The 27831-nt window shown below is 44.1% G+C and overlaps 2 protein-coding genes across 3 annotated transcripts in view; one reads left to right on the top strand and one right to left on the bottom strand.

Moving 5' to 3' along the window:
* LOC143510226 (ras-related protein Rab-37) overlaps positions 1–27831 on the bottom strand; it is a 48046-nt gene that overhangs the window by 12846 nt on the left and 7369 nt on the right. The gene's annotated exons all lie outside the window — the stretch shown is intronic.
* Positions 260–23547, top strand: lzts2b (leucine zipper, putative tumor suppressor 2b). 2 transcript variants are annotated; one of them, XM_076999351.1, is made up of 5 exons: positions 260–728; positions 17258–17719; positions 17913–18467; positions 18754–19023; positions 21338–23547. In XM_076999351.1, exons 2-5 carry the CDS (start codon positions 17285–17287, stop codon positions 22094–22096), a joined length of 2019 nt encoding a protein of 672 aa, XP_076855466.1. In that variant the 5' UTR covers positions 260–728; positions 17258–17284; the 3' UTR covers positions 22097–23547. The 2 variants fall into 2 exon arrangements, with proteins under 2 accessions (XP_076855466.1, XP_076855467.1); XM_076999352.1 differs by lacking the exon at positions 260–728 and adding an exon at positions 14604–14747.

Consider the following 27831-nt stretch of genomic DNA (forward strand, 5'->3'; position numbering starts at 1 on the left):
ATAAGGAATCACGTGCAAAAGGTCACACAGTTACGCATTCAGTGGCCTATATCCTGCAGCAAGACTGCTCTGTGTGCTTTTGAGACTTCTGTTATAGTGTATGGGTTTAGAATGGTGTCTTGCTGTTTCATTTACAGAAGTATGAAGTAGTAGAACAACAACAACAATAACAACTATTTTATTAATAATAATAAGAATCGGAAGAAGAAAAAGAAAATAGAATCGTTTTTACACGCTGAGAGACGTAACTCAATTTCTCGATGTCCAGGGACGTCGAACAAACGAGCCTCTCCTTGACCACTTCCGTGGGCTCGGCAACTAGTTAATCTCAACCTCCTACGCACACTGTACTGCAAGCAAAGTACTAATCGATTGCTTGGACCGACAGATCTCAAACCTGCTTTTTGGAAACATTTCAGCGTCATCTTGCGCCACAACTGATCCAAGAACGGCATATGGGGAGGGGGGGGTGACCGGTCGGAACAGCGGAGACGGTGGGGAAGGGTGATGTGAGCGTAATAACCAGGCAGGCTGGGCTCCCCCACCAACGGGAAATGGAGGCAGTGCTCTGAGTCCCTGCGCTTAATGTCACACTGTCACTGTACGAGAGCACACAGCAGCTTCGGACGTGTTTTTGTTCGGATCGGCGCGATGCTTCTGCGAAAGTTCATATAGAAGACGGACTGCAGTTACGGACGTCGAGGAGCACTTGGTTTTGTACAGTAATGGTAAGTTCAGCACAACGCCGAGTTAACTTGGGTCTGTTAACGGGAGTCGAGTACTGATCGGATTAACTAAATGAACTACAGGCTAACGGAAATTGTTTATTAGACAGTCCAAAGTTTCCAGGCACAGGTTACGAACGTTTCTTTAATCATTTTTGCCATTATAGCCACATATTTCCTTTTTCCTTTAGGAGGTGAAAAGCAGCATATTTTGACTGTGCTCGAAGCATTATTTAGGGAGAAGGTGTTAGAAGTACTGGTGCTAGGAATGTATGCGACTAGTCCGTCACTCTTCCTCATCCTGTGTTATCTTGATGTACTTCACAACCCGACAACATTACACTGAACTTCGCCAATGTTGTAGATGAATCGGAAAACGGATGAATGCTGTGGCATTTAACGTAAACGCGCACACTCTTCGTTTCTTCATATTCCATGCTCTGTATATCTAGATTTTCATATCTTGATACGTTGAGGTGTTTTAATATGTTGTGTAAATGTAGCCCCAGTGACCTCACAGCGTTTCTCAAATGTCTGGCACTCTCACGTCACGTTATACCGTCATGGAAGTGAAATAGAGCGGTTAAAAGAAACGCGGTATACATATGAAATCCGAGGGTTTGCCTTCAAACGTCCACAAAGTGCTCAGGTTGAATTGTCTGTAGTCGGGCACCACACACACACACACACACACACACACACACACACACACACACACACACACACACACACACACACACACACACACACACACACACACCTGTGATCGTCCTGATTTCTCTTCAACTGACCAACACTCTTCAGCTCATGCTATTCTGAACTCATAACCCTGGTGCTCTTACAAAAAGTACTTGAGAAACATTTTGTAATCTTAACCTTTTTTCCCCCTAACAAAGTTTCCTTAAAGAGCCAGCAGGTGATGATGAACTTATTTAGAAGAGGATGAATTCTTGTCCTTTGTGTGTCTTACAGCAGAGTGCAGGTTGCTCTTCCGGCTCTGTGTGCCGACCTGTGAACGCACACGCTGACGTGTTCTGAAGAGTAATACAGTCTTATCTGTAGAATCTGGAAGGTTGGCATTGCAGTTGGCTGTAGTACAGTATTGAGTGTAAATTAACCCCTCTCTGTGGTTGTCAACATCAACTGCATACGTCAGCTGATACCATGTGAGATATTTATAGGTTTAAACATGAGCTCCCAAATGTTAAACTAATGCCTGTGTTCTAAAGCATTATAATGCATAGTTGCTTAATAAAGTTTTATAATGCATTGTTGCTTTGCATAGAAGAGTGTCCTAATATGCTACATCTGAATGGCTTTAAGAAATACAGGCTTATGTGGGACTACATTGAGCCATTATAGTTCTTCTCTTTCCAGCTTTCTGCTAAGTCATAGAACAATCTGTGAATGTGTTTGAGTATGTGTGTGTGTCAATGTGTAAGTGTGTAGGTGTGTGTGAATGTGTGTGTACATGTGTGCGAATGTGTAAGGTGTATGAGTAACTGTGGTGTATGTGAATGCATGTGTGTGAATCTTTGTGTGCGTGGGGGTGTTTGTGTGTGAATCTGTGTGTGTGGTGGGGGTGAGAGTGCTTGTGTGTGAATCTGTGTGTGCTTGGGGGTGTTTGTGTGTGAAACTGTTTTGCCATGTTGCAAAAGACATGATTTTGTAAATCTGAATTGATCCACTGTTTGGTCTAAGAGGACATAGGCCATATATCTGTCTGGAAAAAACACAAACACACAACATTTTGTGGTGCAGTATTTGTTTATTCTAGGTTTGAACAAGAAGGGATACTTTGGTACAGTGGTCTTGGGCTTAGAATATTCTACTTATATTTTTATTCAAGTTAAGCTATTGACATAAGTGTCAACTACTCTCACTAGAAGTAGCAAAGGTCTCTAGAAATCTGGTGACTAGAAGCAGTGTGCAAAGGACTCTAGAACTCTGATGACGAGAACTCTTAGTGGCTGTGGGTGACCCTCAGAGGTGTCAATTCCAGGTTCAGAAAGTAAAAGTCCTCACCAGGATTTTGCTCAGGCTTCCTGGATTGTGTTGATTCCACTAATTTTACCTAGATTGCACTAATTAGAAAATCTAGCAAGCTTGAGCAAAATCCTGGTGAGGACTTTTACTTTCTGAACCTGGAATTGACACCTCTGGTGACCCTGACCCTCAAGAGACATGGCACTGCTTTATCATGGGTCCCTGAGTCAATGTAAGGCAGTACCGGAGTTTGTGTGCAGTCTGGCTTTTACAAGCAGATCTGATCTGTTCTGCAGTTTTGGGAACACAGAAAACAGAGGAAGAAGAAATGATTAACCCATTGACTCACTGAAATGCACCAGCATTAGGTGTGGCTGCTGTGATCTTCACAAAATAAACGTGTTCCATATCCTGGCATGATAGCAGGATAACTACTACACGTGCACCTAGATTTTCAGAGTGAAGCAGCAATTTCCTTCTTTACCCTAGAGTACGAGGAAGTGTGTCTGATTATGACAGAATTGTGTACGATTATGAAGGGAGTGTCTAGTCACAAATGAGGTCTGACCTACCATGATGACAGTGAGTCATGGGTGTGCTGGAGGAGCAGTCCAGCTTCATAACCTCATACACGCTAATTACACCACTAATGCTAATTAACCTTGGTGGGAAATGCTCTCTAGCTGTGCTGTTAACATTGTACCTCAGGTTTTTAGGAGCTGAGTTTCCTGGAAAAAAACCCCAAGCTGTTCCCTCCTCTCTCCTGCTCCAGTGAACCGTGCGCTGTGCTTGAGTCAGATGGGCTAATTTCACTCAAGAGCCCCTCCGCGTCATTATGTGCTTTAAATAAAGATCCATTAGCGAAAGCCCAGTGTGCTAGTGCTCACCAGCAGTGATAAAAGATCACCTGTGACTGCTGGGCAGCGTGGCGCTCATCCAGCTCATACTGGTGTTTTTATATATATATATATAATTAAAGCAAATATCAACAGGTATCACCATTTTTCATTGCCACATCATGAGTATATAAGTGGTCTGATCTTTAATGTACACTGACGCTACTTTCACATATATAAATATAAGCAGGAACCCTAGACTGCAGGGTTGTTCTGTGTGTAGGTGTTATAAAGTGTGAGCCAGGGGTGGAGCTTTGCAGTGTTGCCACGGTAGCCAAAAATGCAGCTTTGGACGGACTGGCTGCATTGCCTTCTCCTTCAGTCTTTCCATAAACAGTCTTTCTTCATGGATAGGAATGATCATTTATGGTGTGTGTGTGTGTGTGTGTGTGTGTGTGTGCGCGCCTGTAGGTCTGTATGTGTGTTTACTTTCACGTCCTGACCATGGTTCATTGCCTTATTTCCTGTGTAGCGCCTTCTTGACATTTATGCTGTACGTTTATTCCAGGGGTGTGTCTCTGCTTCAAGGTTTTTCAGTGAAGAAAGTGAGTGTGTGTGTGTGTGTGTGTGTGTGTTTTCTCACTTGTAACTGTCTGCCAAATAGTACATTTTTGGATAGGTGACCACACAATACACAGAGAGCTGCTGTCCTACAGTCAGCAAGGCATGATATGTAATGTGTGTGTGTGTGTGTGTGTGTGCGTGTGTTGAAGGTATTGCATTTACTTTATAGGGGCTATTTGTGGTCCTGTGAAGTCTGGATGTTTACACAAAAGAGTTTAAACACAAAGATGTTTTTGGACTCTTCTGTTGGGCTTTTTTGTAGTATGAAATAACATGGCAGCATAAACAGTGAACTGTCCACCATCTGTAAGCATATACTTGCCAGTAGAAAGCTTTCATGAATCAGAGGAGATCACCAATCACACATCACATCACCATGAACCAGCACCAATCACACATCACACCACCATGAACCAGCACCAATCACACATCACAAAGGTGATTTGTGGACTGAGGAGCCTAGAGGATCTCTGAGTGATGTCCTGTAGAGGATCTCTGAGCGATGTCCTGTGGAGGATCTCTGAGCGATGTCCTGTGGAGGATCTCTGAGCAATGTCCTGTGGAGGATCTCTGAGCGATGTCTTGTAGAGGATCTCTGAGCGATGTCTTGTAGAGGATCTCTGAGCGATGTCCTGTAGAGGATCTCTGAGCGATGTCCTGTAGAGGATCTCTGAGCGATGTCCTGTGGAGGATCTCTGAGCGATGTCCTGTGGAGGATCTCTGAGCGATGTCTTGTAGAGGATCTCTGAGCGATGTCTTGTAGAGGATCTCTGAGCGATGTCCTGTAGAGGATCTCTGAGCGATGTCCTGTGGAGGAATGCCTGCTGACTAGGGATGTATATCGTCACCACTAAGCTAGATTCGATTAGGGGTGCACGATATGGACTAGAATTGCGATGTGCGATAACATTGTTGGATATCCCGATATCGATGTGAACCACGATAAATTAAGATTAAAATACAGAAATGTAGTGTCTCTCTGAACAGCAGCACATTAATTTGTTTTGTTTTTTACTGTGTAATGAATCCAGAATAATTCCAAATATTTTGCAGGTTTATTCAACAATAGATTCAATCTAGGTTTATGAGTGAGCGACTCCGCACACCTCGTTAACCTCCGCGAACGGCGGAAGCGTTTAATCTTGCCGTGTCACATTCTTTGCAGTGTTGTCCGAAACGATATGTAGGCCTAGTAGTATAAAAAAACACCCCTCAAATACAGGGGAATGAACTTTTACCTGACCAATTTTAATGTTGCTTTGTGTTTCAGGTTTGAAAAGTGCTGGAATTTAGGCTAAAGTATTTGAAAAGTCTTGAAATTGTAACTACTTCGTTTCACAACAAATATCTGTCTGACTGAACAATTCTCTTGTATTACGTTAACAAATACGAGCCTCTTGTAATTCCAGGACGAAACATGAGAGAACGTGAAGACGTTAAGATTGGGCGTTTTGAAAATAAATATCCATTAAATAATGTGATAAAAAAGCGAATTATTTCGAATCATTTAGAGTATATGTATAAATATTTAATTCAATAACGTGCTGGGAATTATTGAAATGGACCTTGAAAGTGACGTACAAGTGCTTGAATTCTACCTTGTATAGGTGTATGAACCCTGCAAACATGACTGTTCTCATTGCGCCGAGACGCGGCGCGCGCGAACTTTAAATAAATAATAACATTAAATAATGTGATAAAAAAGCGAATTATTTCGAATCATTTAGAGTATATGTATAAATATTTAATTCAATAACGTGCTGGGAATTATTGAAATGGACCTTGAAAGTGACATACAAGTGCTTGAATTCCACCTTGTATAGGTGTATGAACCCTGCAAACATGACTGTTCTCATTGCGCCGAGACGCGGCGCGCGCGAACTTACAAAATTCGAGAGGTGCACGACCTCGTGAATCGACAGCGCGCGAGGCAATTGCACACGGGCGAAGCCACCGCGATTACGTTATTTTCGTCTCCCGGACCCTCGCGCCGCATCAAGTGTAAACCAGGCTTAAACCAAATCGCGTGTCTGATGAGCGTGTTCACCTCACTCCAGGGTTGCCAGGTCCTACAAAAGTTTTCCGCACAAAATCTGCGAGTGTAAGTTGTCGGCGGAGGGGGGGGGGGTGTTGCGAGTGTGAACTGGAGACAAATTAAGTGTTACATCGCGATCGATTCTTAGTGTTGACTTGTAACTTCCGCAGTAGCCCAACTCAAAAGTAGCCCAAAAACCGCACCCCGCGGCCCCAGAATTTTTACCCGCGGCTGGATTTTCAAACAAGCCCAATTTGGCGTGAAAACCGCGAACCTGGCAACTCTGCCTCACTCTGCCTCTTGCCTACTTACGTCACGTGATCATAGTCTGCAGCGCGAATAGCTCCCTCTATTGCTGGACGAGGATAACGCAATTTGAGTTTGCTGTTATTCAAGGAGTTATCGTGGCTCTTTCGATGTGTTTATCGTGAAACTTCACATCGCGATAACGATAAAAATACGATTAATCGTGCAGCCCTAGATTCGATACACATCTCGATACACTGCCAACGATGAGATATAACTGCAATACTCTGAAACCCCTTGTCGATGCGATGCGATGCGATACAAATGCGATGCGATGCGACACACTCACGAACGTAAGTTGTTGAGTGGGGGGGTTACGAGGGGGGTAGCGGCCGCAGAGATGTCCACACCGTGCCGTTTTTTCATGCGTGTCGCCAGGTTCGTTGTGCTACTAACGTATTTAGCCCCACGGCATTGTTTGCAGATTGCGTGACCGCCTCACTGAAGGCGATGCATCGTGAATTCGCCCGCAAATTAAACTCGATGCACGTTGAATCTACCGATGCAGTCGCATCGCAGACATGTGTACCGATTCACCGATGTGAATTGATGAATCTCCACATCCCTACTGCTGACCTATCAGGCCTATGCTTCCAAAAATAACCTGCAAAGATGAATGATAAGAGAGTGAGTGAGAGAGATCCTGGGTAGTTATAAAGGTAAAGTTTTCCCATCAGCCTCTTCTGGTTTTAGCCTGCCATTGCTATTTGTGTGTCATCATATTGCTTCCCAGAGTTCAGCACAGCTCACCACGCTTCTTTTGTGTACCTGCTGCATGTCTAGCTCACATTTCAGAGCTTAAGTGTGCTCCTGGGACTCAGTTACCACTGCTGTAGTGTAGTGTGTTCCCACTACTTTGGTGTGTGTAGGGATATGTACAGTATATCAATACAACAATATATCGTGAATATGCTATCACCGTTAAGTTGATGATGTCATGACTGTATTAATATTTTTTTATGTTTATTTTCTTTATCTAGTGTTAAACTTTAAGTGCAGCATTACTGGATGTGGCAGCCAAAAACCAAAAAAACAAAACAAATCAAGTGGGTTTAGGAAAAATCTGCATGTTCGTTTAAGTTAGAATTACTTTCTAAATCCTAAAATGATTCAAAGTGAAGTCTTTCCTGTTAGTGGGAGGCTGGAAGTGATTGGCTTTATGCAAGAACTGTTTTACATGTCATTTGTGTTCTTTTTATTGGTATCTTACCTTTACTCTCCCATATTATTGGTCTTTAACCTAACCCTACTCATATACAATAGGGACATTTACCTTATTATTATTACCAAATTAGTAGGGGTGTGACGAGATCTCGTGTCACGAGATCTCGCGAGATGTAACTCAGCGATATTTCTCATCGCGTTAAAAATCTCGCAGGATTTGTGATCCAGTAAGCAGCCAGAATGACATTGGAAAATACAGGTATTACTATAGAAGATGCCCCGCCACTTTCAAATCGTTTGTTTGGCAGGATTTTGGGTATGAAAATAATGCCGTACACCACGGCTAATACAAACACGATGCAGAGACATTTACAGAGACATTTACCACCACAGCTCAGTACTCAAATCAACGTATCTCACTTGGCAGGGACAGAAAGGCACGCTTTGGCAAGTTGAGACAGTAAAGGATATTGGGAGCAGTGTGGGGATGATAATGTTAAGAGTTATAATAAAATATTTCTAAATGCATGTGTAACTCGGTTAAATAAAAGTCTTTTGTCCAGTCATATAATTTGTCATTTTAGTGTTCTTAAAATCTCATCTCGTCTCGTTCTCGAGAACGCAATATCGTGTCTCATCTCGTGAGCTGAGTGTATCGTCACACCCCTACAAATTAGTAATGTATCATATCATACTGTACCATTAAGTTACTGGCAATACACAGCTCTATGAATGTACACACACACACACACACACACACACACACACACACACACACACACACACACACACACACACACACACACACACACACACACACACACACACACACACACACACACAGAGTTTAGGCCTAGAGCAGGGTCTTAATAATCCTCATGCCTTCTTCTACTTTGCATTACACCAGAGACCTCTAGAGACTACACAGCATGATTGGTTGCACAGGTATTGGTTGCACAGAGGTATTCACAGGCTTATTCACAATAAGTCATTTTGGCACCACCCACTTGCTGTGATGCAGTGAATGAGAGATAAAGTACTCCTGTTTTCAAATGGTAACCCTTAGAAATAATCTTGTTCTGCTAACACTGATACTGGTAAATACTGATTATACTGATAACACTGATTAATACTGAGTAATACCATGTGCAAAATGAATCTTTTGGATGTGAGCCAAATGAAGTGGGCGAATCACGATTCAGAGAGTCATCTAAGAACTAGAGACTTTAGAGACATCACTAATCACAGTCTGTTTCAGCCATACCATCTGGACGTAGGCTACGGGGCATTCCAGCCAAGTCCTTTAGACTCATCAACACTTATATGCTTCAAGCAGTTTGACTGCTGAACAGAACTGCCAAAGAGACACTTACATGTTCACAGTGAGCTGTAACCTCAGTCCAGTTCTCACGTCTGCCGTTTGACCTACTGCACACAGTCACCTCACGTCTGCTGCTCAGTCTACTGCACACAGTCACCTCATGGCTGCTTCTTAGTCTACCGCACACAGTCACCTCACGCCTGCTGCTCAGTCTACCGCACACAGTCACCTCACGCCTGCTGCTTAGTCTACCGCACACAGTCACCTCACGCCTGCTGCTTAGTCTACCGCACACAGTCACCTCACGCCTGCTGCTTAGTCTACCACACACAGTCACCTCACGTCTGCTGCTCAATCTACCGCACACAGTCACCTCACGCCTGCTGCTTAGTCTACCGCACACAGTCACCTCACGGCTGCTTCTTAGCCTACCGCACACAGTCACCTCACGGCTGCTTCTTAGCCTACCGCACACACTCACCTCACGTCTGCTGCTTAGTCTACTGCACACAGTCACCTCACGTCTGCTGCTTAGTCTACCGCACACAGTCACCTCACGCCTGCTGCTTAGTCTACCACACACAGTCACCTCACGCCTGCTGCTTAGTCTACCACACACAGTCACCTCACGTCTGCTGCTCTATCTACTGCACACAGTCACCTCATGTCTGCTGCTCAGTCTACCACACACAGTCACCTCACGCCTGCTGCTTAGTCTACCGCACACACTCACCTCACGCCTGCTGCTTAGTCTACTGCACACAGTCACCTCACGCCTGCTGCTTAGTCTACCGCACACAGTCACCTCACGTGTGTGACTGCTGTTCACTGTGATAGGATGCCACCGTTAGCCCAGGTCCGTTTATGAAGTTTCTGCCCTGCTGGATTTGGCTTGGTCATCCCAGCTCAGCCATAAAACAGCAGACAGCACAGGGCCTTCGAATACTGAAACACAGAGCGTTAGAATCATTACTTCATTCACTACAGAGTTCCAGACTGCCTGCAGAATTCCAGACTGCCTCTGGAAACTTCATCAGCACCGGAGTTCTGGCCACTCACAGGCCAGAGTAGTGGGAAGCACCCTGCCTCTGGACTGTGCTCTGGAATGATGAATCACGTTTCACTATCTGGCAGAGTTTTTGAGCAGGGATAATGTTCAGGAGCTGGTTTGGGGCATTCAGACTAGGCCTCAGGGAAGGGTAATGTTCATACAAAAAACACTTAGGTAATTACATGATTCCAGTTGTGTGGCTCCGGTGATGAATTTGGTGTGGTGTGGAACCCCAGTGACCTACACACTGCCGTGAGCTGCACTGGACAGCCGCGAGGTGAATCAGGCCCATCTCAACGCTTTAGACTGAATGGCTAGACACATTCAGGAATGTTGTGGAAAGCCTTAATGCTTCAGTGGCCATACTTTAGGGACGATGTCCAACAATTCCACATTGTTGTCTATATATTTTTGGACATATATTGTATATTGCACATTCTCCTTTATAGTTATAGCTGTAACCATGGCCACCGCTCAGACTCCGCCCCCTTGCCTGCAGGTGTATTTTCTAAGGGGTCCTTCCTCCTACTTCCTTGATGAGGATGACTAGGTTTCTGAAAAGCCAACCAGCCTGGGAACAGTTGCGCTGGAGTTGCTGGAGGTTTTCTGGGTGTTTCAGGCTCTGGTGTGGATCAGGGCTTCTCTCCCCCTCTCCCTCTCCCTCTCCCTCCCCCTCTCCTCTCCTCTCCTCTCCTCTCCTCTCCTCTCCTCTCCTCTCCTCTCCTCTCTGAGCGATGCACCGTGAAAGCATTGTGGGTTGTGACAGTTCAAACAGGTTTGGTAATGAAAAATAAAATGCCTGTAGATGGTTTGTCAGTCACTTGTAATGTTAAATTTATATTAAGTATATTTGTGCTCTTGCTGTTTGTTGCATTATTATTATTGTGGTATGTTACCGTTTCCTTTGTTTTGATTATTTTTATTTCCATTATAGATATTGTTACTATGCCTTTTTGTTGTTTATGTATGTGTCAGGATTTTTTTTCTTAAAAGAAACATGTAAATGTCAGACCAAGTGCATTGTTGAAAGAAATGTTTCACAATAAATATATTTGAAACAAATTTATATGAAGTATAGACAAGTAAAATACTAGTTAAAGCTGCAGTATCGTCTGAGAGCCTGGAGATGGCAGTATTGTGATGTTTCTTTAAAGGTGTAACATCCTAGGGAGGTAAATTATCTCATTTTGCCCTTTACACACATTGCTTTGATTGCTGTTATGTGTAAGAAGAGATCAATTTCAGTTGGGAACATTTAAAATATTTATTTAAAGGTTAAAAGATTGATAGTAGACATGTTGCTATGTCAGAGTAGCTGTCAGGTTATGATGCAACAAATGGAACAATATACCGAAAATATTGATTTGGTAATACAGTACTGTTTGTTATTGATTGTATATATTTCTATTTGTTCATCTACAGTGTATTTCACTATGAGAACAATTTGCAAATCCAGCAACCCCTTGAAGAACACTGTGCTGACATTTCTTTATCAGAAAAGCTTTATCAGCTTTCCATTATACAGTAAATACTGTTATTCTGGGTTTTTGTGTAAAACATTAATTTGTTTACAGTTTACTGTAGACCTGACACAGTCATCCATGACATCTATAGTAAGAGGCAAGCCAACAGAAGTTTCTTTGGCCAATATTTGTGGATGCAAACATAGAAGAGAGGTAAACACACAGTAGAGTAGAGAGTAGAGAGTAGAGAGATTTATTGTCATTGTACATGATACAATGAAATTCTGAGTGGTACCAAAGTACAGTATGTGTACTTTGCTGTCTTACATGTTGTTTGCATTTTGTTGTGACAGAGTGTTGTGGTAGAAAGCTTATGTATTAGTTACGGCAGCATTAATCACTTTTGGTGGATGTAAAGTAAACCTACTAAACTACAGCAATGTAAGTCTAAACTACAGTAATGCAATGTTAAACAACACTAATGTAAAACTACTAAACTATGGTAAAATAAGCCTAATAAACTACAATAATACAGTGTACAACAACAGTAATGCAAGCCTACTAAACTACAGCAATGTATGCCTACTAAACTACAGTAAAATAAGCCTACTAAATTACAGCAATGTATGCCTACTAAACTACAGTAAAATAAGCCTATTAAACTACATCAATGTATGCCTACTAAAATAAGCCTACTAAACTACAGCAATGTAATGTTAATCTATTGTAATTCAAGCCTACTAAAGTACAGTAATGTACTGTTAAACTACAGCAATGCAAGTCTACTAAACTACAGTAAAGAAAGCATACTAAACTACAGCAAAGAAAGCATACTAAACTACAGAAAAGTAAGCATACTAAACTACAGAAACATTAGCATACTAAACTACAGTAAAGTAAGCCTACTAAACTGCAGCAATGTACTAATCATCATAATCATTTTTCTCTGTCATCAGATTTAGCAGGAAACACAGACAAAAAGAGTTAAACTCCCGTGTATGTGGACAGGTTAGTCCCCAGAGTGTGAGCCGTGTCTGGGCTCGCATGGCTGTCTGGGATGTAAAGTAACTCAGTCCAGACACATCACCAGCGCTAGTCTGGTATCTGACTCAGATCCAGCTTGCAAGGAGATTTGGTAGAATCACACTGACATACAGCAAACAATATGACTGCAGGCTAAACCAGGAGACGTCAACACACATGGCAACATAGAACCAGTGACAAAAACTTTGACCTAGAAGGTCACAGTGTTTACACAGCAAAAGGAAGGTGGTGCAGTTGTGGTGGTGTGCATTGTTTCTTTGTGTGTATGTGTGTGTGTGTGTGTGTGTGTGTGTGTGTGTGTGTGTGTGTGTGTGTGTGTGTGTGTGTGTGTGTGTGTGTGTGATCTCCCCTGGTCTTCCTGTCTGTAGCCTTTGTTGCAGCTGTGCTTGGAGCGAGACCTAATAATATCCCATCATCCCCTGGGAGGATGTCTTCCCTCATGTTCCACTGCTGTGTGTTCTGGGCTGTTCTGCAGAGCTCAGACCTTTAGCCCTGTTTTGCCTGCAGGACCAAATTAACAGTGGCTAGAGTGACCCATTTAAACAAGACCCAAGAAGAACCTACAGCCTACTTACACTACCCTACTTACCCCAGCTCTCTCTCTCTCTCTCTCTCTCTCTCTCACACACACACACACACACACACACACACACACACACATACACACACACACGTACGTGTGTCTGTGTGTATTTACATTCCTTATACATGGGTGTGTACCCCTCTATTTGGGGGTGGAGGGGTAATTTATGCATCTCTAAAGTAGTTTAGAGAAAACTTTCCTTGCTTTCAACTTATTTGAGTTTCTTTATCTAAAAGCTTTTGTGTGAGCTCAGTTTACTTTTCCTACCAACAGCAACGTCATGGCCTGGCGGTTAGGGAACTGGTCTTGTGACCGGAGGGTCGTGGGTTCGATTCCCAGGACTGAGGCCATGACTGAGGTGCCCTCGTGCAAGGCACCTAACCCCAACTGCTCCCCGGGCACCGGGCTAGGGCTGCCCATCACTCTAGGCACGTGTGATCCACAGCCCCCTAGTAATCACTAGTGTGTGTGTGTGTGTGTGTTCTGACTGCACAGATGGGTTAAAAGCGGAGGACAAATTTCGATTGGGGTGTAAAAAATCACAATTGACAAAATATGGAACATTTCATTTCATTTCAAAGCTTCACGACAATCAGCAGCTGCCATTGGCTTCACTGTGCGTAGACAAACTAAAATTGTGAATAAGTCTAAAAGATAAAATGATTGTGTGTGTGTCTGAGAGACCACTCACTATTACCTTCCTATCTTGTTAGCAGTGTCCAGCACGTTTCCTGAAATGTGAGGACTGGGTAGTGAATCCTGTGCCTGTGTGTTAACTTTCATGTTCTTACTGTTATTGTGGTGGACTTGTAGAAAACATCTCACGTATGACATCTCATGTCATAGCAGAGACAGCAGAATCACACTGTGTTATGTAAATGTAACATTCACATCAGGTACATCAAAAATGGTGTGTGTGTGTGTGTGTGTGTGTGTGTGTGTGTGTGTGTGTGTGTGTGTGTGTGTGACTGCTACAGTGCATTCCAGACATGTTTATCATTTCCTTGTTGCTGCTGAAATTATGTTTCTGCCCACCATGGTTCATATTCTCTCTCTCTCTCTCTCTCTCTCTCTCTCTCACGCTCTCTCTCTCTCACACACACTCACAGTTGTACTTTGTTATACATCTCAGAAACATCTGTGTGCCATAGACAGAAGGAGAAGCGAGGTAGGAGTATTGGACAGGCTGTGCTAAGTCAGAGAGAGAGAGAGAGAGAGAGAGAGAGAGAGAGAGAGAGAGAGAGAGAGAGAGAGAGAGAGAGAGAGAGAGAGAGAGAGAGAGAGAGAGAGAGAGAGAGAGAGAGAGAGAGAGAGGGAGGAAGGATGAGGCCTCCATTCACAGCTGGGCTGTGCTACATAGAACACGTGCAACAGAGAAATAGCCTTTCCTTAGGGAGTAGAGAGAGAGGGGGAGAGAGAGAGAGGACGAGAGAGACAGAGAAAGAGGGGGGAGAGACAGAGGGGGAGAGGGAGAGAGAGAGGGAGAGAGAGAGAGAGAGAGTTCAGTGTGTGCAGGTAGCACAGTCAGAAGCAGTTGGATTAAACAGAGCTGACAGCCCTTCACCTTTGAAGTGTTGCCGTGGAGCTGAGAGAGTGATGCAGAACTCGGGTACGTGAGAGAAACCGTTCTGTGTACGTCTGTGTAAATACTGAAGCTGCTAATGGTTTTAGGTGTGTATTTATAGTGCTGCTCCTCTGATTGACTACGCAAGTGTCAGTGTAATAGGAAAACGCATCAATGAGAGAACGTGAGTGCAGCTGCAGCCGTGAGTGGAGGTGTCTGTACACACTGCAGGACAGGCGTCGTACCTCAAGAAGAGCAGGAGGGCTACAGAGCCCTGGAAGTCAGACTGTCCCCAACCCCAAGCGCCTCAGAGTTATTTTAAAGAACCAAGAAGTATTAAGGAGAAAGACTCAGGTATGGGGAGGGATTTCCTCTGTGTCCTGGAAAGTTCTGGGATTGGGTCAGGCTGCCCTCATCTGAGAAGGTCTGGTACAAGTGTGTGTGTGTGTGTACTCTGTGTAGCAAACAGTGCTCTCCTTCATTGGCCCTGTTAGCTGTCCTTGAGTTTGAGCATGAGTGGATTTGTTTGTGTGTGTGCACACAAGTGTATTCCACTCATTGGCATTTAGTGTAAGAGCTCATAAAGGCAGATTTAGTGCTATATCTCTCACTGTGTCAATGCGTCACTGTGAGCTGTTACACCTCCCTACACCATCCTGTTTACACAGGCCTGTTCCTGCCACTCATGGCACCTACTGGCTATGAGAGTGTGTGTATGCGAGAGAGAGAGAGAGAGAGAGAGAGTGTGTGTGTGTGTGTGTGTGTGTGTGTGTGTGTGTGTGTGTGTGTGTGTGTGTGTGTGTGTGTGTGTGTGTGAGAATGACTAAAGGACTAATGTACTAAAGTGCTTCTTTTCTTCTGGCAACTTCATACTTCCTTGTCTATGTTTTCACTCTTAGTTTCATCCATAGTAAATATGTCATAAATATCCCCTTTTTCCTACACAGCTGTGGCAGCATGACTGGTGTCATGTCTGAACTTATACAGCTGATGCGTCAAAACTCATCGGCTCTGATGTAGGACCAGGGAGATAGCTCACAGGTTGGATTAGACAGGAGAAAAGTCCTGTGTGTGTTTGTGTGTGTGTGTGTGTCTATGTCATGGCCATCATGCTCACAGGTTGGTTTAGACAGGAGAAAAGTCCTGTGTATGTCTGTGTCATGGCCGTCATGCTCACAGTTTGGTTTAGACAGGAGAAAAGTCCTTTATAGTTGTCTTATACAGGTAACTTGGATCTTATACAGGTAACTTGGAAGCTGCTTTGGGTTTGAGCCAATTAAGGGTGTAATGTGAACCCCCTGACCCTCCTCAGATGGCCAAAATAAAAAAAAAAGTCCCAGCAAGCCATGTGTGCACATTTTTAGTTGGGGCAGAGACCAAACGAAGCGCTGAGCTTCTGGACACACCCACCTCCGTCTGTGCCGCCAAACCCTCTTGAACCCAGTCGTTTAGTGGGAACGTCAGAAGGAGACAGAATTGATGGAATCGCTCAAACTAGGAAATATGGCTAATAATGTTAATACAGTTCAGTGTTATGTTGAGAGCAGTCTTAAAGCTTTATCTATTCTTGTTAACCATGTTAGCAACAACAATTGTATTGTTGTCCAGTTTTGCCCACACAGACCATCTTATGTAGAGGAGCATTGTTAGTCTGAGCAGATTAGAATAAATATGGATCAAATAAATGGAGCTTCATTCAGTGGAGCTATTTCAGCATCTTCTCTTCATGATGAGACTGTAATTAGGGCAAGTAACCTTAATTAGCTTCAGCTCATGTATTGTTTTTTAAAGTGCAAACGAAGATTAAATGTGGATTAATATATCTAATCTCACAGGATTAATCTCCCCAGGGCTAAGTGCAAATGAATCATCACTAATATGCCCTCATAATTAGACTCTGCAACATTTGGGAGTAATTTTGGCATAGCAGAGGCAGATAGGCAATACTGTTTGAAGAAATGCCTGAGGTGTGTGAGGAGTCCAGAAAGAAACAGCTACCGTGGATGCGCACTGTGTTCCTTTAGAGCCGTTTTTGGAAAAACTGAAAAACTCCTGCTCTGTTTAAGTTGTATTTGCATTTTTGTGTCTTTATGTGAACAGCTTCAAATTTTTCATTAGAAAATTCTAAATCCAGTCAGTCCAGCTGAAATGTTTCTGTTTAATGACCATGGCCTACAAACTGAGCCAAACCCTGGAGTGTTACGTCAGTGGAGCAGGTTATCAGCAGATGGCAATCTTTAAGTTATGTAAGAATTGTCACAGAACATGGAAGTGATTCTCACAGAAAATTGATTTTCAGGAAAATCATCCATGTTAAATGAATAACTCAGATATTCAGTAACTAGCTGAAGAGGATAAGCCTGCCAAAAACTGTTGGGACAGACTGTTCTCTCTGGGGTTTTCTCTTTACCTTCTCAGGGTGCTAATACATCAGAGAAAGACACTCATCTAATCTTGTGACAGTCTTCACTCCCCTCCTGCACAGTTCAAAGCAGAGAGTACGTCAGCCATGAATAATGAATGAAAACCTCATCTCCCCATCTGCTTGTACACAGATTTCGTGTGTGCTGTAAGTCGCAACCATGGCGACGGTCCAGTCCTTGCCAGTCACCACTGACCACCGTCCCTCAGGCCCGGAGACACGCCCACACCGCTCCTCGCCACTGACCCCTCCCTCTCTTGGGACCATGGGCTCTGTGAGCAGCATGGTTCCCAGTCACACTGGGTACCGCGTCCGCAACAACCCGGAGGTCACGGCCAGGCAGCGGCGGGGCACGGTGGGCTCGGGACGGCACCTTCCCGAGGCCCCGCAGGACGTTCTGGTCGGGACCCGCACGCCGTCGAGCAGGAGGAAGCCTGCCGCAGGGCGTGGGAAAGGCATCGGTGGACGATCGTACTCACACGAAGACCTGATCACAGACTGGAATGAAGCATGGTTTGATCCAGGGCAAGGTGGGGGGGAGATGGGAGTGGATGGACCTCCTAAACTGGTCCCTGTGTCTGGACAGTTGGAAAGGGTGAGTTCACTCGTCTCTCAAAGTTTTTCAGTTCTGTTTTTTTTATGTTTTTTAAACTTCCTTTGCCTTACAGTGATGTTGGACACTTTGCATTAGTAAAACACTTATGTATTGATCTGAGTAGCAGACTAATACAAATGCTAACACAAATACTGTGTACTGAGCTGTGCCAGACTTATTTTGTGCTTTGCAGAACATTCAACAGGCCATTATCCGCCCGACGGCTTTCAAGCCTGTCGTGCCAAAGACCAGAAACTCCATGCAATACCTCTCGCCGCGTCTAGGGGGCGGCCTATCAGGGAGCCAGGGCAACCTGAGCCTGCTGGCCCCAGAACAGGACGTCAATGGCCCGGTAACTTCAGAGCGACGCAGCTCCTTCAGCGGAGCTCGAAATGGACTCTTCAGCCAGTCCTTCACCATGTCGGACTCGGGCCGGAACTCTTTATCCAACCTGACCTACGGCGGCCCCGTCTATAACCCGAACCAGCCGGACGCCACCAAGTCTGCGCTCAGCCACGGACACTCCAACTCGGACAGCGGCCGCTCGTCCTCCAGCAAGAGCACAGGGTCCCTGGGAGGTCGCAGTCAGCCGGGCGTATCGGACATGGGGTCTGGGGGCCCCTCCCCTCCACCCATAGAGGCCTATGAGGCCATTGTGAGGGACTTGGAAGAAAAACTGAGGGAGAGGGAGCTGGAGCTCCAGCATCTAAGAGAGAACCTGGATGAGAATGAGGTGGCGATCTGCCAGGTCAGTGAAAGAATGTCTACTGCAAAAGAAAAAAAAAACATTAGGAAGATGATGCCCTCTGGTGGTTGCTGGGGGGGAAGAACTCACAATAAAAATGGACAAGCGAAGCGCACATCAGAAAGTGTAGTTACAAGTAATTGGAATGATCTAGTTTCAAATAAACTCAAATCAAAATTAATTAAAAATCCTTCCCAGGTCAAACTTCAAACTTCCAAGAACTTTAGGAAGGAGAGCGCTGAGCAGCCTGCGATAATCTGTGTTAATCTGCGTTAATTTGTGTTGTCAGATGTATGAGGAGAAGCAGAAGCGCAGTGAGCTGGAGATGGAGGAGCTACGTCAGAGCTGCGCCACCAAGATGCAGAAAGCGTCGCAGAAGGCCCAGCGGGCGCAACAGCTGCTACAGCTTCAGCTCTTCCAGCTGCAGCAGGAGAAGAAGAAGCAGCAGGAGGACTTCTCCCAGCTCCTGCAGGAACGCGAACGCCTTGAGGAACGCTGCGTCTCCTTCGAGCGTGAGCACACGCAGCTTGGACCCAGGCTTGAGGAGACTAAGTGGGAGGTGAGAAGACACAGAGACTTGTTCAGGCCCAGGGTGCCCAGGTCTGCTCCTGGAGATCCAGTATCCTGTAGAGTGCAGCCCTAATGGAATAGCTCTAATGGAATAGCTCTAATGGAATAGCTCTAATGGAATGGTTCTAATTAGAGCTGGATGATATGGCCAAAATATCCTTCTAAAAAAAGGCAGACTCAATACATACATGCAAAAAGTGTGTAAATTACTCAAATCCACAATGAAATTTATATTTTGATTACCATGCTGAAGTAATGAAACTTCTAACAATTTCCCTACCATAAACAATTCTGTGTTCTGGGTCGTCAAAACACTATTGCGGCATTTTTTTCTATTGGGGTAAAGGTCGCCCCTATATGTTTTTTAGTGGCTGGCTAACAACAACTGACTGTACTTTTCTGTGTACTTGACTAGATGGATGGTATTTTTAAAAATTGTGAAACAAATTATTAGTGTTTCTGAACATTGTTTGCACTGCATGCCAGCATATTTTGTATTTTGGGCTTAATTGTGCTCGATCAGACTTTATTATTTAGCACTATTTAGCACTACAATATTAACAATATTTATTATTATTTATTTATTATTATTTTATTTATAACACTTTTCAAGGTCACTTTACAATTAGCACAGTATAGAATCATGATGCAGCGTGATGGACAAACCAGCGTGCAGCATGATGGTGCACTCGGTGATGGTGCAACGTGAAGCGTCATGGTGCACTGTGTGATGGTGCAGCGTCATGGTGAACTGTGTGATGGTGCAGCGTCATGGTGCACTGTGTGATGGTGCAGCGTCATGGTGAACTGTGTGATGGTGCAGCGTCATGCGGCTTGCATTGCCAGCATCATTTAGATGGGAAATAGAAATGAACATTTATGGAATTATACTACCCAAAGCTTATCATTGTTATTGAAAGATTTACCAGGATTCAAATTCTTTCTATCGCCCTGGAACTAATTCTAATGTCATAGCACTAATGGAATGGTTGTACTGGAATAGCCCTAATGGAATGGTTCTAAGGGAATGGTTGTACTGGAATAGCCCTAATGGAATGGTTCTAAGGGAATGGTTGTACTGGAATAGCCCTAATGGAATGGTTCTAAGGGAATGGTTGTACTGGAATAGCCCTAATGGAATGGTTCTAAGGGAATGGTTGTACTGGAATAGCCCTAATGGAATGGTTCTAAGGGAATGGTTGTACTGGAACACACCTGTTCCAGTGGACTCACACTTCAGTTATGTTAGAGTAGGTGTGTTGGTTGGTTTACAGGGATGTAGATTTCCAGGAATGTGTCTGGGCTTCAGAAAATATGCCATGAACAATTTTCTGTATACAATTAGGCAGTTTGAGTATCCTCAAATGAAAACATGAAAAAAATTACAAGCGTTTTTATGCAAGAAAAGATTTTATACAAACGCAGTCTCATATTCTCTGCTGTTGTTACTGGTTTGACATTCTTCACAATACCTTAAAAACAGACAGGAAAATTTCTGAAGCAAAGTGCTGTGCTTGAGCTCCCACGTGACCTGACAGGGCCAAGCTCTTCTCATGATTAAGGGGGTATTGTTTTTGAAAGGCCATGTCAGGCTCTGTGGTTAAACAGAAACCTTACAAAACAATGCAGAGCTACACGCCTCAGTATGTCCTGGGGACTTCCCTTAACGTTACTGGACCAGTGGGCTGTGTTTTCACAGAGATAAACCTCACTCTCCACTTAAGCGAAACTATACAAAGAGCTGCTTCTCAGCAGACGTTATGTGGCAGTACAGGCTCTCGGATGTGATTATATCCTCAAACACCAATGCAGACAAACGTTGTGCACCTTGTGCAACTTTGCCCCAGTTAGTCACATGTAAAAACACCACTACAACCACCAACTTTATCTAAAAACAGTATTTGAGCCTTTATTGGTGCTGTCGATTGTACACAATCATACATCTTAGAAGACCATGAGTGCTGTAGAGTTCTGTAGAGTTACTTTATGAAATTGCTAGTATAGTGTAAGCGCTTCTCAGTATTCTACACGAGAAGATAATGTATGCCATAGAATAATATAATGTTTAAACTGCTGAAATGACCTAATTTTGTAGGGCCCTGTTAAAGCTTCATTGAAAACCCTTGTACACAGTTTACCCGAGATTCTGAATAGAACTGCTGACCCAGTAAAGCAGGTGGAGCAAGGCTGTAGACACACCGTCATACGCAGAAATATGTGAGTGGGCAAGATGGTCCACTAAACGCTGCTGTAATGAGTAAAGCGATGGTCAGAGCTTTGAGCCCCTCCTCCTCTTTCCCCAGGTGTGTCAGAAGACAGGTGAGATCTCCCTGCTGAAGCAGCAGCTGAAGGACCTTCAGGCAGACCTGGCGCAGCGTGTGGGCGAGGTGGTGACCCTGCGGAGTCAGCTGAGGGAGGTGCGCTCCGAGCTGCAGGCCAGCCAGGGCCAGCTGCAGGAGGCGCACACGCAGTCGCACACACACACGCTGGAGCTGGAGGTGTGCGAGAACGAACTGCAGCGGCGAAAGAGTGAAAACGAGCTCCTCCGCGAGAAGATGCGCCGCCTGGAGGAGGAGCTGACCTGCCTCCGCCAGACTCTGAGCCAATGCGCCGAGGCTCCGCCCCTCTCGCACGAGGTGGGGCTGGGGGCGGGGCATGGCTACAGAGCAGCCGGGGGAGGAGGAGGAGCGAGTGCAGGCGGGGGCGGGGTGCTTTTGGAGGAACAGCGGCAGGCCAGTGACGGTGAGGAGGTGAAAGGTCAGCGTGAGGGTTCCAGGCAGCACCTGGAGAGGCTGAAGGCGGAGCTTACGCGCGAGAAGCAACACCTGTTGGATCAGGCGGCGGCGTTCGAGGGCGAGCGCCGATGCTGGGAGGAGGAGAAGGACAAAGTGATCCGCTACCAGAAGCAGCTGCAGCAGAACTACGTGGACATGTACCGCCGCAACCGGCAGCTGGAGGCCGCGCTGCGCGAGCTCAGTCGAGAGCTGGAGACGCGAGAGCAGGACGACGAGAGCAGCGGCAACGAGGTCACCTTCGATGACATCGCCGCCACAGAGATATAACCCCACTCCCAAGTCACGGAGGTCACCAAATTCACACATCAATTAATGTGATTATAATCAGCGGGCTACTGTCATACTTAACAAGCACCATGCCTCTCCAGTGCTACGCTATTGTTAAACTAGACCAGTGCGCACATATATGACCCCCGAGGAGCTAATTACTATAATGCGTTTCATTTATTTAAGTAATAATGTCACATTGAGTGCGACGCTGTAAGTCAACCAGACAGTCTTGAGGTGCTCTCTGTACACTGTACATCGTGCATTATTGAAGCTTTATATACCTTCCGTTTCTATTTTCGGTGTGGGCTAAAGCGTCGCGTGAGACTCGTGCTTGTGCTTGCCGTACTGTGTGCCTGTTCCCTCCTGCTTTTCAGAGTTTAAAATGATTGGTTGGGACACCAAACATTACGGTAACTAAACGATGGCAACTGATGGGAGGGGGTGTGTCTCCGGAGGGAGCACGGCTCGCTCTGATGGGAGGGGGTGTGTCTCCGGAGGGAGCACGGCTCGCTCTGATGGGAGGGGGTGTGTCTCCGGAGGCAGCACGGCTCGCTCTGATGGGAGGGGGTGTGTCTCCGGAGGCAGCACGGCTCGCTCGGGGACGTTTCAGTTACCCCGACAGTCACTTAAGTGCACTTGTGTGTGTGAAGAGGTTGTGTGATGCGAGCGTCTGTTCTGATCGTCCACTAGAACCCCTCTCTCCCTCGATTTGCAATAAAGTCAGATACATTTTGCCAACTCCAGCAAGCTCTTCACTTATTCTGAGACAATTCTTTATTGGAGCACCTGGGACTCAGACATGCTCTAAGAAGTGCTAGCTTAATGTGAACAAGCCCTGACTGAAATGACCCTTGACCCTGTCCAAAATACCAGGTCCTGGGGCTCATTTGCTTCAGTCACTGTGTGCCTGATTTGTATGCAAATGAAGTGCAAAACAGGACCATTTACATACTAAAATAAACAAACACATTCTGCTGAACTGTTGCCGATGCTCCAGAAGAAGAAGCCTGCTAGCAGAGCTTTGTGTCCCAAAATACCCACAAACTTTCCCTCATAAAGGGAATGTGTAAAAGTCAGCATCTCTTAGGGCAAAAGAAGGCATCATTTATAATTAAACGTTCTAAATTTTGTATGAAAACACGCATAGGCCTGTACATGGAGACACTATAGATGCTCAGTAATGCGTTGTTTTATAATAAGTAAGAATGTACGATATAGAGTAGCCAGTGTAAGCAGACCAAATCATTGTTCCATGTTTTGGTGCTGACTACTCTGCCATTACATGGTGCATGTGTCACAGTGTGAATGACCCTGGTTATATAATAGAAATATAGTCATTTTTTTATTAACAGTATTTGTATGAAGTCATATTGTATATTTTTCATGCTGTATATTTCTTGTACCTACTGACTGTTTTTAATAAAATCCAGCAAATAAATGTTGCATATAGGAATCAAAAGTGACTACTATTGATTATATTTTCTGTGCATTATCAGGTTTCAAGACTTGTGTGACAGGTCATAAAGTGTGACCCATAGTCATGTGTAAAGCAGCGATGTCTGTCTCTGCTGGACTGGCTGACCATAGGACACACTTCACTATGCAGTGGATGGCCTAAGTTATGTAAAATGAACTAAACTTGCTACACTCCTGGAAAATACATTTTGACATTGGATCCATATGAAAAAATCAATAAGCGATAGTTGTACAGCACTCGTATAGTATGCAGTGATTTGTACGACTCATGTTTCAGACTATAGGCTTGGGGACAGCTTGCTTATAGAATTTGAACCACCAGCCCCCTTAAATACAGAGATATACTGATGATTCATCTTACACAGGTACTTTGAAGACACTGCATTCTAATATTAGAAACGCAAACCACATTTAATAAATTGTTACTGGAGTATGAGAAAATATGTGCAAACATCTTGAAACACATGAACACGTGTTTTAAACACTAGTGTCACTGCTACATTGACAGTGGGTACACCATTCAAAAATCTCCAGCTAAAAGCTTGAGAATGACTTCACACCAGCACAAGGTCATTCCTACTGAATCTGCTAAATAGGAACATGAATCTGCTTGTACAGTCTGATGTGTGTAAGCATGTCATTGGAAACATTCGGTCTCTGCCGCGTTTGCTGAATATAAGAAGCTTCTTGAGGCACTTACACTTATTAACTTACGTCGGCGTTTTTTTCCAGGTTTCTCCTCGCTCTGACTGTTATTATATGATGTGCCTCTGTTCCGTTCAGCTTTCTTTCCCCCTTATATTTAATTGATTTTTTCAGCCACACGTGGTAGCGCAGCATGTCGGTCCCTTCTTGGCTGTGATTGGGTTCTGGCTGCGCGTGAGGATGGATATCAACATTGATTGGGCCCACAGTTTTGGCGGTGTATAAGAATGGGTTGCGTGAGTTGTATAAATATAATATTTTTGGTTATGTCTCGCTCAAGTGGACAATTTTCAGAACTACACAAGTAATTTCTTAATTAGTAGAACTTGCGCATGCACAAATTCTAACTCGCAGCACAGCGTTTTCTACTAAAATATTTGTCATGCAGAAGTGAATATATTGTAGCGTCGGGCCATGGGAGGTACCGGAGTGTGACTGTAATACCCATGAGCCCTAGCGGCCCATGAGTGTTGTGTGTTATGTAAGTTTATGCCTTTGTGTTACGAGTTGCTGTTATCCTTCATATGTGCTGTTAGTGTTAGTCACCCCGGTGTTCAGTCGAATTTTCCTACCCGTCGAAAATTCCTACCTAGGCTTACTGCGCATGCGCAAGTCACTATTACGTCATGATTTTGGTGGCTTAATGATGTTTTATAATGACATTTAAGCTGTCGAAATTTCCTACCTATAGTTTTAATGAACTTAATGCTGGTTTATAATGACACACAGGCTAAAACATGTTCATACAAAGATGTAAACAATCCAATTTGCTTGTATTAATATTAATAACAATACATGAATACGCAAAATAAAACTTAATTTAAAGATTATCCTACCTTTTAAACGCTGATTTGCGCTACATTATGACGTTTCTATAAGGTAAACAAACTCTACAGAGATACGTCTACAAATACACGATTCCCTCGGACACGGTAGGAAATATCGATAAGGTAAGAAAATTCGACAGAACACCGGTCCATTTCATGTACTTGTGCCTTACCTGAGTCTCCCTTCCACCTATGTGTAATGTGATTGTCATAATGCTATCCCCCATGTTGCATGTGTGAGTTTAGCTGTTAACAATGATTAAAATGAACAATATCCCCTCATCAGCCGCAACATTAAAATCACAGATAGGAGAAGAGAATAACCTGTATGATCTCAATGTAATGGGACCTTTCAAGATGTGGGATATATTAGTGAACAGTCCATGTATTATACTTTGTACCTATATTGGGCACATGAGCATCAGAACTGAACCATGGAGCAATGGAGGAAGTGGTCTGTTCTGTTGAGTCGTGTAAAACCTCCCTAAACATACTATATTGATGTTGTGGTCAGAAACTGATGAAAGGCTAATATCAAAAGATATACTATACTATACAAGTTATGAATTGAGTAAAGGTGTTTCTAATAAAGTGTCCAGTGTGTATAGGTACAAGTTGATTGCAATACAGTGTCTGATGAGGCACCATTCACACTAACATTATTCTCAACTACAACTACCCCATTAGCCTGTTAGCCTTCAACATTTTATCCCATCACCTAAATTACACCTGACCATTAACTACCTCAACAGGTAAATTACCCCTCAATGTCAACTACCCCACAACCACACATGGGGCAGTCATGGCCTGGCGGTTAGGGAACTGGTCTTGTGACCGGAGGGTCGTGGGTTTGAGTCCCAGACCTAAGGCCATGACTGAGGTGCCCTTGAGCAAGTCATCTAACCCCAACTGCTTCCCGGGCGCTGAGCTAGGGCTCTGGGCACGTGTGATCCACAGCCCCCTAGTAATCACTAGTGTGTGTGTGTGTGTGTGTTCTGACTGCACAGATAGGTTAAAAGCGGAGGACAAATTTCGATTGGGGTGTAAAAATCACAATTGACAAAATATGGCACATTTACATTCATATAGCTCCCTCTATTGGTCATAAGAATTACATTACACCATTACACCTCCACAAAGTTCCTCAATGGTAGGTAAAATTAACTTTAAGAAAACTGAAAATGAATCTCGTGTCCATTACTTTTCTGTGGAATCCCAGCAATAAGGTGTCCATTGTCCTCTGGAAAATGGCGGGGCTGAACACCACTCCAAACACCAGGCAGTTGAATTTCAGGACATCATGTCTTGGAAAATGTGGTGATAACAAACAAAGCCCAGATTGTGGGTATAGGTAGCATTATTGACTAAGTTTAAGACCAAATATTCTACCATAGAACGAGAGGTGTTGATCTTGTTACTGGTTCTCCAGCATTTAGAAGTTTATCTGGGTTCAAGTCCCTAACCCATCATTGTGTAGTTGTTGTTGTAAACACGTGAACCACGTGGGTCTCTTTAAAGGTCCAACACCATATCAAGTCCAAAACATATCTATACACAACTAGGTTGTTCAAGTTTCCAGTTCGGTTCTCCTTTCAGTACAGTGATCATGAGGCCGTTGGGATGTAGCAGGTTCATTTCATACACCAAAAGCACTCATGAAACTGACCTACAGATGTACCAACTGTATCACTACGAGGAGCTGAGGAAGAAGCTACTTAACGTTCATACGTACTATCCCTCCCTGGGACTCAGGACAGGAAGCCGACCACATTTGATGCCTTAACTTTTGACGCTATATCTCAAGTCCCTTTATGAACTGGACAATTGGACACAACGTTTTGAGGTAAAATTAGAACCCTTAGGCAAACAGTGCATAGGGGCCACCTCTGGGAATGTACCTGCACACAAGGGTGAATATCAAAAGCTCTCTCGCTCTCTCTCTCTGTCACTGTCTCTCTGGCTCTCTCTCTCTCTCTCTCTGTCACTGTCTCTCTGGCTCTCTCTCTCTCTCTCTCTATATATATATACGTTACAGTTGTCTTCTAACCAAAAGAGGGCGCTGATGGACATTTGTAGAGAATATTCCCAGTTAAACAGAGCCCACATAAGTGGCTATTTTACATTTTTTATGCATTCCTTTTTCATTCGAATCTTTGCCTATACACTCCCATAATTATGTTTTAGAGTTTGTATGCTTTCTCCAGGAAGCCATGGGTCTATTTCTATGACACTCCCGTTCTATTTTCTAAATCATCATTTAAGCCATTTAATTGTTATGCATATTCTGTGCCCATTACCTCATGTGGTTGGTGGAATGGTGGTTGGTGGCTATTACTTTATGACTCATAATTGGATCAGACAAAACATTCCATTCATTAAGAGTGTTATTCCTGATCCCTGCTATATTACTGTAGAGATCTACTGTTCCTTGTGATGTTTGTGTAGAGTTTTAGTATTTTAACAACTGGTGTTTTGTTGAAAGAAAAAATACTTGGACAATGAGCAGTAAATCTGACACACCTGTTTACTCTTGGGTAAGGTTACCCACACATCAGAATGTTATACCTTATAATCTGCACTGTTTAGATTAGAAACCTACTTGAGAGATTACAAGGCCAAGTACAAACCTGTATAAACAAGTTGCCAATGTTTTGCATGTATGACCTAAACACACATTCTTGGAAAATAGTCCTTGGTGCCGTGTTAGGAGAGTGCTCAGATGAC

The sequence above is a fragment of the Brachyhypopomus gauderio genome, chromosome 3 (genome assembly GCF_052324685.1).
Source record: "Brachyhypopomus gauderio isolate BG-103 chromosome 3, BGAUD_0.2, whole genome shotgun sequence".
In the NCBI taxonomy this organism is placed as follows: Eukaryota; Metazoa; Chordata; class Actinopteri; order Gymnotiformes; family Hypopomidae; genus Brachyhypopomus; species Brachyhypopomus gauderio.